This window comes from Anticarsia gemmatalis, chromosome 9 (genome assembly GCF_050436995.1).
Source record: "Anticarsia gemmatalis isolate Benzon Research Colony breed Stoneville strain chromosome 9, ilAntGemm2 primary, whole genome shotgun sequence".
NCBI lineage: Eukaryota > Metazoa > Arthropoda > Insecta > Lepidoptera > Erebidae > Anticarsia > Anticarsia gemmatalis.
The window spans coordinates 9,655,861-9,671,589 of record NC_134753.1 but is presented as its reverse complement, the minus strand read 5'-3'; the positions used below and the strand labels follow the sequence as shown (position 1 = coordinate 9,671,589).

At 33.8% G+C, this 15,729-nt stretch overlaps 1 protein-coding gene across 2 annotated transcripts; it reads left to right on the top strand.

The window, feature by feature from the left end:
• Nucleotides 1–2,948: 2,948 nt before the first annotated feature.
• LOC142975772 (facilitated trehalose transporter Tret1-like) lies at nt 2,949–14,822 on the top strand. 2 transcript variants are annotated; one of them, XM_076118839.1, is made up of 9 exons: nt 2,949–3,150; nt 7,818–7,953; nt 8,033–8,247; nt 8,778–8,922; nt 10,843–10,981; nt 11,480–11,646; nt 11,788–11,983; nt 12,347–12,530; nt 12,745–14,822. In XM_076118839.1, the coding sequence occupies exons 1-9, from the start codon at nt 3,118–3,120 to the stop codon at nt 12,922–12,924; spliced, it is 1,395 nt and encodes a 464-aa protein (XP_075974954.1). In that variant the 5' UTR covers nt 2,949–3,117; the 3' UTR covers nt 12,925–14,822. The 2 variants fall into 2 exon arrangements, with proteins under 2 accessions (XP_075974954.1, XP_075974955.1); XM_076118840.1 differs by lacking the exon at nt 2,949–3,150 and adding an exon at nt 3,510–3,650.
• Nucleotides 14,823–15,729: the final 907 nt, after the last annotated feature.

The following is a 15,729-nucleotide window of genomic DNA, read 5'->3' as shown; positions in this document are numbered from 1 at the left end:
AAAAATGTTTTGTAAGTATCTTGGGAATTTTAATTGACCGCACTTTTTTACAACTTTGCGAACGAGTGGACTCAAACGTGACTTCTACTGGCAGTTACATTTCACACGAGTAGGTACCCATGAAATTGAAGGGCACACATTAATACCTGCACCTAAACCAAATCTAAAAAATTACGAATAATATTCTTATTTCATTGTAATATCTACAATACTGATGCCGTAACGTCGTAGATTTCAGAAAGTTTTGGTAAAATGACCAAGTATTCAAGAAACAATTGGTAGGGGCTTTGTTGTGGTCTAAATATTTTTTAGTAGTGCGAGACTTTTTTGCTCGCAATTTTTCTAATCAACTACAGGTCCAAGTCGGTTCATGGGTAATATGGGTATAAACCTGTTGACCCTTTATGTACATAAAAATGTGGTCTGCTCTACACGTGTAGCAAATATGTTATTTGTGGTTTGTTATTAAATATGTTATATGTTATTTTTTTACATAGTGGGTTTGTTATGGTTTTACGAGATGGTTGGTTGGTTGCACATAGTTTTATTATATAAGAAACGTTTTTATATCCTTAGTAATTCAGTTCAGTAGTTCTTATTTTTGCAAAATCTCCTAACGATCTGCTTCAATGTGAAGGTAATAAATATGAAGGTATGTGAGGAGGTAGCAGGTACTCGAGCATAACATTTAATCACATCTGACGTACGTTGTTTTGGATCACATGATTCTCACAACCGGTATATTGTTCTGTTCTTAATGAGTTTCAGTGTTTAGCCGCATTCTTGTTATTAATTCCATTTTAGGATCTACATGTGGCTAATTCGAATGCAAAGCTCTTATCTACATACGATTTCATGAAGCATCTCATCTTGCTAGCGTAGTTAATCAGACGTTTCCGTTTTGACATGCCTGGTTTCAAGACGAGGTAAGCTCTAGAACAATCCATCAAGAACAAATTATGGCGGCACATCTTCATAGCACATCTTACTATCAACGCTATGTATAGCTTAGTTTTGGTGAAATCAGGCACATAGTTTCACAGCTTAGCTATAACGTCCTCGCAGGAAAGCTGCAGAGCACATCTCTGATGGAGACCACACTGCGAAACAAGTGTTCTAGAATTATGCTCATGCATCACTAGAACTTTTGATGAGTATAAGTTTACCTTTTATGATATAAATTAATTAATGACATTTGCGAATATTAGCGCTGTGTTTTATCATCATAAAAAGAAAACATACTGTACCTTCTTTCTGTTGTTCATGGCATTTGAAGCGTCAATGATCTTTCATCTCGATATTAATAGCATTGCTTAATCTTGCCGATCAAATCATTCATACGATTACAGTCTTCATAGTAATAAGACATACCCTTTTGATTTCGGATGTAGCTTGAGTACTCTGACTTTTACATGAATTTTCAAGTACAGTGTTTATATTTCTAAATGACATTGCACATTTGTATGATGAATATGCAGATCTTAATCTTCACTTGTTATTTTACCTACTGATTTATGATAAAATTAGGATATGATGTAACAACTCACTCTCAAGCAGATTTATTTCTATGTGTAGCAACAAGTCAAGTATCAGGCGCAGGGCGGTTTTCAAAGATAATAAATAAACTACACAAGAGACTTTTCGGTATACAAATGTGCATATTTATTAAAATTTCAGTACATAAACAGAAGTTTAAACGACACGTCGATGCGATATATTATTATCTAAAAAAGTCCATGTGAAGCCTCAAAACTTGAAACAAAAATGAAATTTAAAATATAATATATAGGTAGGTACCTACTTAATGAAACACACCTTTTATTTTTAAAAAGGTTAACAGATAGACTTAAACAATATCTGCTTATTGAGAAAGCATTCTTTATCTTACAAATACGAGGTAAAATACTTGTCATGTCATGCATTTAAGGTATATTCAGCAAACAGCAAATTTATTAAAAATAGCTCAGTAACATTATGGTGCACAGTCAATGTCACAACTTGAGTCCTTTCATAAAATGTAAATATGGATCTTTTGTCTGATAATTTGGCATCATAAAATTGTAATTATATAGGTGTTTTTACCGTTTACATTTGCTTTATTTTAACAAAAGGAACATTATACCTACGTTTTTTATTAATATATTTTTTAATATGAAGGATTAAGAGGCCAAATATAAATTCTGAGTTAATTAAATGTGTGTAGGCTCCAAAGAAACAATTGAGAAAATCAGGTTTGGAAATATAGGAAAAGCTATTAGTTTTGATAAACTCGTAGCTAACCTGCTACGCTTATCGCAGATAAACCAAAGTAAGTTATGTACATGTTGTAAATTAAGTAAAACCTCATGTGCTTATCCATTAAATAATTAAAAATATCACGGAAATACTTTGTTTTGAAAATAACGGTGATGTGTGAAAAAGTCGGTGCAAAAAGGTTTTATGACCGGTCAGAACATTGCAATAGATTTCATTGAATCCACGTTTCTCAGTATAACAAACTTTTTCCGTGGAAGTAACACCGATAGTGTTAGAATTTGAGTTACAACGACAATATACTACTTTTCAGACAATGAAAAATTAAATATTTAATCGGTAAATATTGCAAGTTAAAGTTGTTCCCCACATAACAGAAGCAGAAAGCGGCATCATCGTGCATAGGTATGTAGAAAAGATAAATAACGTTTAATATTGTAGTTCATCAGTTAAGAACCCATTTTGTTGTAAACAAAAATAAGGGAAAGACGACAGCCGAGTCCCATACCATACATTTATAAAATCCCTGTCAGCAGTGGGACTGGTTCTTTTAGAACTAACGTCATTGGTACAGGTAATTCTCTTAAGCCATATAAATTATCTGGTATTGGATCACTTCACATAACAAAGCGTCACCGCAGATTGTAATCAAAACAGATGGTAGGTGGCTGGTATTGGCAGTCATTCTTGCCGAACAAGAGGAGTCGGTCGTCGGTTTTGTGCGAACCTCTTGCACGATACACATCGCGAATACAATAAACATCGCGCGTTTGTGATATTGTATGTAACATTCACGGTGCTATTTGACAGTGGTTTATTGTTGCTATTGTATTGTATTGAAAGGCGCAGCAGCATCGGTGCGTGATGATTAAAATATCACCGGCACTCTTGAAGCAGGTCAGTAGTTTATTTAAATTATTGTGAATAGATGCGATCCTATACTATTTCCTATGTAGACTTATAATTCTTCTGAATAAATAACCAGTCGATTTTCACCTGTTTATATTTAATAGTGCGATGAATATAGGTTTGTTTTGCATCTTTATAGAAGTGTATTTTGGGTGCAAATTCATTATAACTGTCACGATTTCATATTTTATATTAACATGGTTCTTAGGGTTAATTGTGTTTTGTTTGTTCATAAAGGGGTTTTGTTTATCTTTGAATTGATGTGTAGTGGGTAGTTCGTTTTAGTATTAAGGTCACATGACATTTTTTATAGCTTATAAGGAAACGTAATCTTCAGCTGTAGCCTTAAAACGTGTTTATTCCGAAATTGTGGTACCCTTTATACAATTCGGAAAGGTTTGTAAGTCGTTAGTGCATTGACCGTAGCCCTGAATTTCGTAAAGTGATACGTAAGAATGTCTTGAATTTCGTTTCCTTCTGCGCGATATGTAAGTTGAAGTTATTTAATCTGTATTTAAACACGGTTGAATTCAATTTTTATTTTATCGGAAACTAATTTCTTAGTGCATAAAATCGAATCGTTATAAAATAGTACCTACGCATTTTCAATTTGGTATTTTAGGTAATGCATACACGTTACACTGAAAAAAGTACAAAGTAGTTATTTTTGCCGTGTGTCAATATTAGGCTATAAAAAGGATAAGTATTATGAAAAAAAAATGTATGCCTACTCAGTACTAATTTCTTATTAGACATCTAGAGGACGCCCGCCACTTCGTCCTTTTCTCATTCCCGTTTTTCCCGTTCTTCAAAATAAACTATAACCTTTATTTGCTTAAATTTAATAGTTATGCAACAAAAGTTCCTAAGACCCCCTCTCCCCTCATTGATTATTTTGACAATATATTAAATGTACCTACAGACACGCCGTTTTTACTGTTTTATTGTATGTATAGAATATAGGAAAGAAGAGATATAGAAAGATAAACATCTATGAGTACCTTAATGGTACAATAGATGACAGAGATCATGGAAAGGGTGATTTGTAAATACCTTCGCTAGTGTATTGCATTGTTTTATGCGCTATGTGCATTGTGTTATCATGCGTCATAAAAAACAATCGACGGTTAAATCGAAAATTCCAATAGCAATAATATTCTGCAATAAACTAGAATACTTTGTAGTATGTATGATTACGAGTGTTATATAATAAACTAGCTGACCCGCGCAACTTCGCTTGCGTCCAATAGTCCAGAGAATGGGTGAAAATTTTCCCCGTTTTTGTAACATTTTTTACTGTTACTCTACTCCTATGTGTCGTAGCGTGATGATATAAAATATGCTTTTTTTTCACGAAAAATATTCTCAAAATTATTTATATCTCTTAATATAACGAAATCGCGCTAAGGCATATCCGCCATTAAAACAGTTGCCATGACAACAGAATTTTGTTAATTCAGTGTCATTATAATATTGAATATTCGCGACTTCGTTCGCCACGTGAATTTTCCCGGGAAATGCGTGATTTTGGGTAAAAAGTAGCCTATGTCCTTTCTCGGGTATCAAAATATCTCCATACCAAATTTCATGCAAATTGGTTCAGTAGTTTAGGCGTGATTGAGTAGCAGACAGACAGACAGACAGACAGAGTTACTTTCGCATTTATAATATTAGTATGGATTTAAATTTTAATAAATATTCGTAACAATGTAGGTATTTATGTATGGTAATGCATGCGGAAAACCAGGGTCTCAAGATAAGGGTCTCACGTCATTAAACTTTATTTTACCTAAAACCTGGCCATTATTTTTTTTGGTCGTATCATGCCATCGTTGGTCCATTTATCAGATTTTGCACTAGTATTATGTTTTCCTCTTCAGTTCTTGTCCGTATTTTTTATCTATGTTAAACTAGGAAGGGCTACTGAGATTATCTATTTATAAATACTTATCTCGCATTACGTAACAAGGTTATGGTTATTGTCTAGATATAAATCTGAAAGTGGACTTTAGGTTTTGGTCTGATCTTTTCATTGAGCAAGTAACTTTGTTATTATTACTAAACACCTTCGCCACTATTCGCCAGTCTTCATGAAATTGGATATATTTATTTCTAATTCTTTAAAATCTGTTAACTTCTAGTTTAGTGAAAAAGGTCTCCGTGACGCAAGACCAATTCTTAGTACGAGAGTGTCTTTAATATTAAAAAAAGGAAAAAATGTGTAAAGGTTAATAGTGAAGTAGTTTTAATAAAAGAAATCAACGTATAGAATTAGGATTTTTTTAGAATTTCTTGGTAGTTTCCGTAACAGGAAAATTATTCCCAAAATATGCATATTGTACAGTCAACATCAAAGTAGCTTCGATAAAATTTATGCATTTAATTCCGATAGTCGTACAATAAACCCTAAAATTATCGATCTTTGACAATATGATTTAGTTTGCCTTAAAAACAACTTGATGCGCATGCATAATTCATTAAATTATTATTTAGTAGGTGTATGAATAATTAAGATGTTGTAAATATTCATCACTGAATCAATTTTTATTGATTTTATTATGCAGTTATTCAATTTGCAATATTATGAACTGGTTTATGACTAAATTATAGTAGATCTTTACGTTGAAAACGTCGCATTTAATATTGCGGGCACAATCAGTGAGAGATTATATAAAACTAATTTAAATAACAGTTTTAATAACTTTGTTTGGGAAAAATGCGAAAGCTTTAAGTAATGGTAAAATATTTCGAAGGGTATTTTCATTACTTAAGTTATAAGTGGTTAAACTAACTTGAAATTTAAAGTTACATGAAATCCTAAAAATAGTGAGTAAGTGTTTCGTTTATGTTACAAATCGCGAGTATGTGTTAATTAGTACTTTCACAAAAACTACAAGTCATACTTTTGTGCTTCGTTGTTATTTAGCTGCTTATATAATATTTGTTGACATGCTTTACAAAAGTCTTGCTCCTTCCCGAAAAAATGTTTAATTTATTGAATCAAGTATTGCGAAATTTAATTTCTCCCTCTTTCAGTGTTGTTGTAATATTTTTGCACCATGTCTTTAATTAAAGCAAGACCCGTCCGTTTTTGGGACTGTAAAGACCAGTTTTAATAAATGAGCCCATAGTCTAATAAGTAAACGTGAAAGATTTCAAACTACTAACTTATATTTAAATTAAATAAGGATGGCGACTATAAAACTATGCTGCTGCCATTATTTTGTTTTTTGGCAAAATACTTATCAGTACCTAGTACAAAGTGTGCGAATTGAACGGATACATTATTTTCTATATCTTATCTTAGTTCAGAACTAGGTTGGTCAAGAATTCTGATAGCAGACACACAGAAATAAGTTTGTTCCGGTTAACTAAGCTATTACATATTAGGAAGTTGCCGAGTTGAAGGAAGGTCAAAATTGAACTAATTTTTTAGAGTTTGTGTAACGATTAAGGATTGCATTTCTAGTCTTACAAAGAATAATTTATCTTTGATGTTACTGCTAGACTGCATGATGGAAAGTAATAACTTTACTTTTGCGTGAACGTATAGTTTATAATCGTTAGCTTAGAGTTAAAAAAAGGTAAATATACAGGTTCCATAAGATAGCTTCTTCGATAGTCAAAATATGAAAAGTCAATGCAAATCGATCGAATTTAACAGGAAATTTTACGTGTTTATAAGCTTCATCGTAAGATATACTGAACGACAACTAGGCATGGTCTCAGAGTCTGAGTGCAAAGAACTCAGACGCGTTTTTTGCTCACTATTATAATAAATACACACATTACGCTCTTGATATGCATTATCAATTGCGGAACAGTTAAGAGACGCGAGATTTGCGAGTCAGGATTTTAGTGTTATAGTTGCAGAAGGACTTTTGTTAAACAGTTAAACCAAAAAATATATTCCAAACTCTGTATAGGTATTGTCCAAATAGCCTAGTGTTAGATATAACAAAGTAGTCGGAGATGAAAACGAATGAGTTGTGAGTATAAGACACGGTGATTATTCAATTGACGTGCTTGACACGTGAGTAGTACAATTTTTTTACCGCACGTGAATCACTAAGGTCAACATACACTGATCGATAATAAGCAATGGTTTGCAAACAAAAACGCGTGGAGTGGTTACCTTTCGAATGATGGTGGCCCAGAGGCCAAAAATAATTCAATACGATCAACCTTGATCAAGCAGTAATAATCAATCTTATTTTTCTTCTAATGGCAACAATTAAAAGATTTTAATTGCATCGATATAACTGTGCTACGAAGCACGAACACGTGTACAATATTAGTTATTGAGCGCATGAATATTTCGCAGCAGGAAATGTATGTTGATAAATAAATACCTGTGTCTTGTCCTAAACATAATACATGCATCGTGTTATCGTTTTCTTCCGGAATGCCGGTATGAAACAAAATAGCAACACAAATGGATAATACTTTAATTATACACAATTATCTTAGTATTCATTATTTGGTCCGAAATACGTCAAAGTCATGCACCAATCCATTCTTCAGCCCGTTTACGGATGAAAACATGTCGTTTTTATTTATTTATGAAGATTCGTACAATAAATGTAAAGCACTTTGTCAAATCGATGATTATAACTTAAGTTATTTCTAACATGAAACCATTGGTGTCTCTACAGTTATGGCTAACTCTTGGCGCATCACTTTCATTCCTCACCATCGGTCTGATAAGAGGCTACTCGGCGTCTGCGATTCCTTCCATCGAGGACATCGATCCAGAACTTATTCAGAGCAGTGAACAGAAGTCATGGATAGGTAATACAACTCAAATACTTTCATGGCACAATCTGTCTGAACTGCTTTGAACTTTAGCTAATATTATGTTTTATTTTAGGGGCTACTCCATCTTTGGCTGCAATTATCGGCAGCACATTGTCTGGTCCGCTTATGGAGCGTGCAGGCCGCAAACGCACTCTTCAGTTGTCGGCACCTATATCGTTGGGCTCGTGGCTTATAATCAGCTTCGCACAGAATTATCCTCTGCTGTTAATCGGCAGAATCATCACTGGTATTGGAGCGGGCTTTGTGCTGGCTACTGCACAAGTCTACGTAAGTATTAAACTTGTGTACTTTTACTGCTCATAATACAAGCGATGATGCTTGAAGTTAGATAAATCAGTAATAAGTAAAACAGATAATGACGTTGATCATTTATGAATTACTTAAACTTGTGTGAACATAATTAAAGTTAATGATCTTTAATTTTTTGAAGTGTTCTATGTACATTCCTCATTGATACTTAGCAACCATTGGTTAAATAATCCGTTCTAAATTTAGTACTAAGTAAGTGCCGGATGAACAGAATTACATGACAATTGTAACGTTGGCTGGTCGTATCAAATCAACACAAGGGATTAGTACCTGGCAGCCTGGTGACAAAGGCAAGGTCATGGTATCAAATGTTTGTTTACAATGACAACCAGCTTAACAGCTGATCGTGCCAAAGGTACAGGACAAAAAACTGATGGATTGATCACCAGATTTAGATTTAAAAGTACATCCTGTTATTTAGGCAGTAATTAGCTTCGTACAGTCAGTAACTTAGGAACAATGATTGATTATGACTCATTATATTTTAGGTAAGTGAATGTTGCGACCCCGAGATTCGTGGTCGTCTGGGGTCTCTGCCGACGCTGTCTATGTCGTTTGGTATCGTGATATCATACGTATCCGGCAAGTGGCTTTACTGGAGGTACCTAGCTTTTCTCTCCGCAACGTTTTGTGGTAAGCATTGTACTATCCATACTCCATACTAATATTATGCCATCAAAAACATTCTGTAAAAACCTCAAGTCTCGCCGTAAAAAGTTGTGAGATCTATATAATACCAAGTCGATTAATCTATTTAGTCTCTACTTAAAGGACCTTCTGTCTTAAGTTATTACGTATGTTATTATCATGCCAATTAAAAAAAAACCTCTAAAACAAATAGACCGACCTGGCCATCGCATGATTTGATTATAAGTATGTATCACACTACACAGCACGACGAGAAGTTAATGCTCCTGAAATGTTAATGGCGAATTTGTGTTATTTTTGCGATGACCAAGTCGATCTATTTGTTTTAAAGGTATTTTTTTTTAAATTGGCATGATAATAATATACGTAATAACTTAAGACAGAAGGTCCTTTAAGTAGAGACTAAATAGATTAATCGACTTGGTATTATATAGATCTCACAACTTTTTACGGCGAGACTTGAGGTTTTTACAGAATGTTTTTGATGGCATCTCACTTCTTTTTGTAAAGCGAACATAAGTCCAATTTGTATGGAAAGACGTTTTTTTTCATAATTCAACATATTTTCCTATGGGAACGTTGTTCAGTTTCATGGGCTAAACACCCTTACCCACCCTATACCCCCTCCCGTAATGCCTCATACAGTAGGTACCTATTTACACCTATTTATTTTATTTTCTACAGTAATAATAATTCATTAACTGCAAATGTAACCTTGTAATCTTATACATTTATATGGGATTACAAAGTTATTGTTGCAGTTGGTGTATTTAGAAAACTGGACCGAAATTAGAAAATATTGAATTTTTCCCATGATTAAGACACTAAACCCTATTTGTATTCTAAATTTTAAGCTTCTAAGTCTGCTAGAAGTACCTTAGACTTTTGATGATCGGTGAGTCAGTGAGTCAGTGAATCAGTGAGTGACAAAATTCAAAATTTTAACAAGTTGTCATTCTTAAACTACTGGTTCAAATTGACTGAAATTTTAAATATACCGTGTTTATACAATGACTGATTAGTTGCTGAAAATCCAGGCTTCTTGTTTTATCCACAACGAAATTATAGGGGTGTCAAAAATAACCCGAATTGCTTCGAGAAAAGGATGTTACGGCCGTGCCGCTTTTTTTTGCTCGACTTGCGGGGGCACTTCCGTGCCCCCAGATAAATACGAAAGTAACTCTGTCTGTCTGCTACTCAATCACGCTTAAACTATGGAACCAATTTGCATGTAATTTGGTATGGAGATATTTTGATACCCGAGAAAGGACATAGGCTGTATATCATCACGTTTCGACCAAAAGGAGCAGAGTACCAGTAATTAATGTTACAAAAACGGGGAAAAATTTCACCCATTCTCTCTTATTGGACGCAAGCGAAGTTGCGCGGGTCAGCTAGTATATCTTATAATTTTCCTGTTAAGTTTTTTATGTTCGCAACCAGCTTTTGGGCCTCAACATGTACCTCCTACTTCATTACTATTCTTTGCTGTCGTTAAAAGCTACTAACGTACAAAGCATGATGAAATATCCTTTCCTGATTGTAATAGGAATCAATCAACTTCAAAACATTGGCTAAATTGTTTATGTACATAACATGCGTTAGTTATTATTTTGGAGGTTAAATAAATACGTTGACAACAGTTGCTCGATGCTAATTAGTAATTACAATTATTTTTTTTTATCTGCCCATGATGTATTCGTATTAAGTATAATTTCCGCCTTCTTTTGACTATTATCTCTGAGATAATGGGTTAGTTTTTCTATTGTATTGTGTTTTATCAGATGATCGTTTAAGAAATAGACAACATAAAAATGTTCTTGTTTGAAGCAGGAAGTTAGTATGCACGTGTTGAACCTATTCAACACTTTTTGATAACCAATTAGAATTCTACTGTCTTTTCAGCGGCATTGTTCGTAGCACTCTTACCACTTCCTGAATCTCCTGTTTGGCTTAAGTCTAAGGGAAAAGATGCATCAGCATCTATTAAATGGCTGCATTTATCTGCGAGAGCAACAGCCACTGTCAAGGAAGAAAACAATGAGTAAGCTTAAAATACATCCTATAAATTTTGCGAAAACATTTTTAATGCCCGTTATTTTTTTATCGACTTTTGAACCCAAAATACTGATAAATTAAAAATGTCACAATCTTTTGTGTCTTCCCAATAAATAAAGTAAAAATGGCTCATATTAAATCATGTGGTTAAAAAAAAACAAACTTGTAATACTATAAAAACATACGTACACGTGTTAGTAATTTAATTACGATAGACTATAAAGTATAATTGAATTTTTGCTATTAATTAATTGATTCTACCAACTTCTTTGAATAACTACAATTATTTTAATAATCTACAACAACAACAAGCAAATTAGGGTTCATCCTCAATTTTAAGGTATGACGAAGGATTAGTGTTTAAGCTATGAGCTACAGTTATGTTTATTGTAACAAGTCGAGATCCCACTAATTAACTTTATTATTATCCTTCATAATAAATTACTATTATGTTTATTCTTAAGTATTATAACGATCATTTTAGGAAATCAGAAAAGACGGAGGCTCCACCGAGTCTGTTCACCCGCAAGGTGTTCTTCTCACCGGTTGTGTACAAGCCGATGATCATCGGGTTCGCTCTGCTCTTGTTCCAACAGTACAGCGGCATTGACGCTGTCATCTTCTTCACTGTTGAGATCTTCAGGAAAGCTGGTAAGATTTCAGCTAGTTTGGTTTTGGATTATGCTTAAGGCCTTACTTTCAAGTATAGATAAGTTTTCTCAAATTCGAAATGCTTGAGAATTGGTTTTAATTAGTTTATATTATTATATTTTTGTGTGTACTTCATTCCAGGTAGTACTTTAGATGCGATGACTGCAACAATAACTGTAGGAGTAGTTCAGCTCATAAGTAACGGAGTATCCACCACGCTTGTGGATCGTGCTGGACGTAGACCTCTGTTGCTCATCTCTGCTGCCGTCATGTGTTTGTCCATGGGTGCTATGGGAGCTGCCTTCTACTTCCAATTTAAGGAATCTCCCTGGCTTGGGTTAGTGATACACTTACTTATTCGATTTCTACGATTTTACGACTTTTTTATTACCTATGTCAAAGGTTTATGAAGATTAGAGAAATCCTTCTTGTGGTAGAGCTGTTGAAGAAAGTAGTATAAACAAAACTTATGCATACATTATTATCCTTAGCACCTTTTTGAGAAAGCATTTTTACTACCTTTTTGTTTGTTTAGGCAAATTTTTGACTTTCGCAAATTACAAGCCATTGATATAATCAAAGCATCATAACAAGACAAATATGGGATAGCAAAGACGAATAAAATTGTGTTTGTTTCTTTTTATGTGAGATATGAAAATGGAAACTTCTTAATCATAAGCCATTAATATTTAAATTCCAGGTACCTCCCTATCGCCAGTTTAGTGGTATTCATGATGGGATTCTCCCTCGGGTTCGGTGGTCTACCATTCCTGTTGTTGGGTGAATTGTTCCCGGCGCACTATCGCTCACAGTTGTCTGCGATGGCTAGTACTATCAACTTGCTCTCCATGTTCTCTGTCATCAAGTCGTATCACGCTCTTGATGTAAGTATTTGTTTGTATTGACATTTTATTATGTGTTATGTTTAAGCGTACAGTGTGGCAGGTATCCTACTGTTTCGTACAGTTTACTAGACATTCTCGATACGGGTGGTTTGAGCAGAATCCGTTGTAAAATTACTTGAAAACTATTTTTTTCTATTAACGAGTAGATGTTAAATTAGGTTCATATTTATTTTACTTCACTCTTTATTTGCAGGCGGCATTAACATCAGCGGGCACATTCTGGATGTACTCGTGTTTCTGTGCGATCGCGTTCTTTTTCGTGTTGTTCATGGTGCCCGAGACTAAGGGCAAGTCACTCGCCGAAATAGAACAGATCTTTAGGTCCACCAAGAACCAGAAAGTGGAAACAGTCAACATGCAGACAGTTATGTAAATAAAAATTATATTGTAGTTGTAGAATACTTGTATTATAGTTATTTATTGCTACTGCCTTTGTGGTCAATGCGATATGTATATAGATTAGCCTTTTGGGTTGGGCAAAGTGCTATTAGGTGTTTAATTTTTTTCTAGATAACACATTAAAGTAATTTTTATATTGCAATAGTATCACCCGGTTATTACATGTAAACGGGTACAGTAAGGGAGTTTAAAAAAAAGTATATTTGGTGTTCGTACAACGAGATGAAATGTGTTGTTGGATACCCATTAATTTCTGTATAAGTATACAGAATTCTATTTCGAATGTAAAAATCTATATTTTTTTTATAATGAATGCTAGATAATGAAAGTTCTAAATGGAATTCGAATAAATTTGATGTTTCATACCCCTGTAAGAAATATGTGAGCATTCCGCTATACTTACATTTTCACCAGTCCTTTAAGGGCCTTTGTCAACACGAGGAATTTTATTTCTACAAACCAAAATAAATACGTATAACTACATCGAAATAAATACCCAACCTTAATAATTTCAGCCGATTGAAATTTAAGTCGTATTTTTAAGGACAAAGGATAGCCATAGCATTAAATGTAAATACATAATACTCAATATTTATTGTGTGTACTATGTACTTAGTGTAGTCTCAGTTTGATAAACCTGACTAGTATATTAGCAGTACCTGGTATATTTGTTAATAATAATGACATTATTACGTGCAGTTGTAGGTCATAGAATTAGTTGTTATTGCATTTAACACGATTAGTTTAATAGATTGTAAGTTTCAAATAGGTAGACGTGTGATGATGATAAATAATATTCTTTTACGAGTGTAATCAAAAGCATGTAGATTTAACCGATTAGTTGCGACTTGCGTTTTCGTAAACTTCTAGCTGTGGCGGCAAACAATGTATTCAAAACAAATAAATCTTTAGTTTGAAAGCACCTCATGAAATCTCAATTTGAGCGAGTTATATGATATTTAAAAAAGACACGCCTCTCGTGTCATACGCCATATATAAAAGAATTGAATGGCACGCCAGTCGTGCCATCCGCAACGAATCGGTTAATTACTATTGCTGTCGAATCGAACTATATAGTATTACTACTCCCGATTTTGTATCATCGTTTTTTTTAATAATTTGAATATAATTGTCAGCGAATCCATTCTTCACATTAATTATAGAAAAACAGAAAGATGTAATGTGTGATTTGTTGTCATGCATCACCGTTGCTGGAAACATTCAACATAGCAGAAATTAATATTCGCTAGAGTTAAAAATTTACTTATCCTCTCTCTTTTACTTGAAATTGAGATATTTTATAACAATGATGTTGCTCTGCAAATACTGACAGCGATGTCATGTCATCATTAGCTTCCGAAGAATAGCCACTGTTGAAAATATTTTTAATAACTTAAATAATCTATACTAATATTATAAAGCTGAAGAGTTTGTTTGTTTGATTGTTTGTTTGTTTGTTTGAACGCGCTAATCTCAGGGATTACTGGTCCGATTTGAAAAATTATTTCAGTGTTAGATAGCCTATTTATCGAGGGAGGCTATAGGCTATATAACATCACGCTACGGTCATTAGGAGCGGAGTAGCAACGAAACATGTTACGAAAACGGGGAAAATTTTGACCCATTCTCTTCAGTGACGCAAGCGAAGTTGCGCGGGTCAGCTAGTGTATGTATATAGGGCCCGGTAAGCCATACCCGCTAGGTTTATATTAAGTTAAAGTGAGTGGAGTTACTAAAAATGTATATATTTTAGTATTTTAAGATTAGAATAGAATATAGTATTGTGTAAATAGCTTTAATTTTAAGTAATAGATATGGTAGTGATATTTTAAGAAATATATTTCTGTGATAGTTCAAGTAACTATGACTATATTAGTATGGAGTAAAAACATAAAATATGAACCAATCGTGCCCAATCAGCAATTGTACAATGTTAATTACATGTTATTATTGTTGATTAGGTAATAAGAAATCATAAGCTGTATCTGTTTATGATTTTATTTATTCTTGTAAATATATTTTATAACCTATTATATTTTTTGTTTCATAAATAATCTAAATATTATTTTAAGAGTTTTTTTGTAATAATTTTGCACACAGTTCTAGTATTTTCACCTAGTTCCCGGATCCTATAGATTTATCTTCCACTTGACTTATGTACAGATAGATAGTAAACCTTAACCTGAGATAACAATCACTCGGTTATCGGTAACTATTGCTAAATGTGCAGATAGGTGTACATTTGTACGACTAAGGGTTAATTCACATATGACGGAAGATGCGCCGGGCGTAGCTTAATTAGTATAGCGAAGCACACCAAACACCGATCGGTTGAGTGTGAACGGTCTAGTGTTTTTTTATACATTTGCCTGTAGAACGATTCTGTACAATCAAAACCATCGAGTTTCGAGAGTTTGACATTTAAAAATTACTGCAAAGATAGTTTCTACGACGTCCGCTAGAGGCGCTGATCAGACGGCCATTCACATTTTTTCGGTAGCTAGCTGGTTGTCGATATTCGATAGGAGTAGAGAATCGGGCTGCTGTTCTGACATTACGCGGCCGATATTACGCGACGTATGTTCCGTCAGTTATGAACCGATCCTAACGCAATATCTTAATCTTACTATCAGTTTGTACTACTAACTGTAAATTGAAACAGGACTATGTTAATCGATATATCATTATTAAAAGATAAAATAGATTGACAAAGTGGCGTAACCGTAGTGTCTTTAAAGTTTTGATTAATAACTATCGAAGCCAATAAATTAACAAAGTG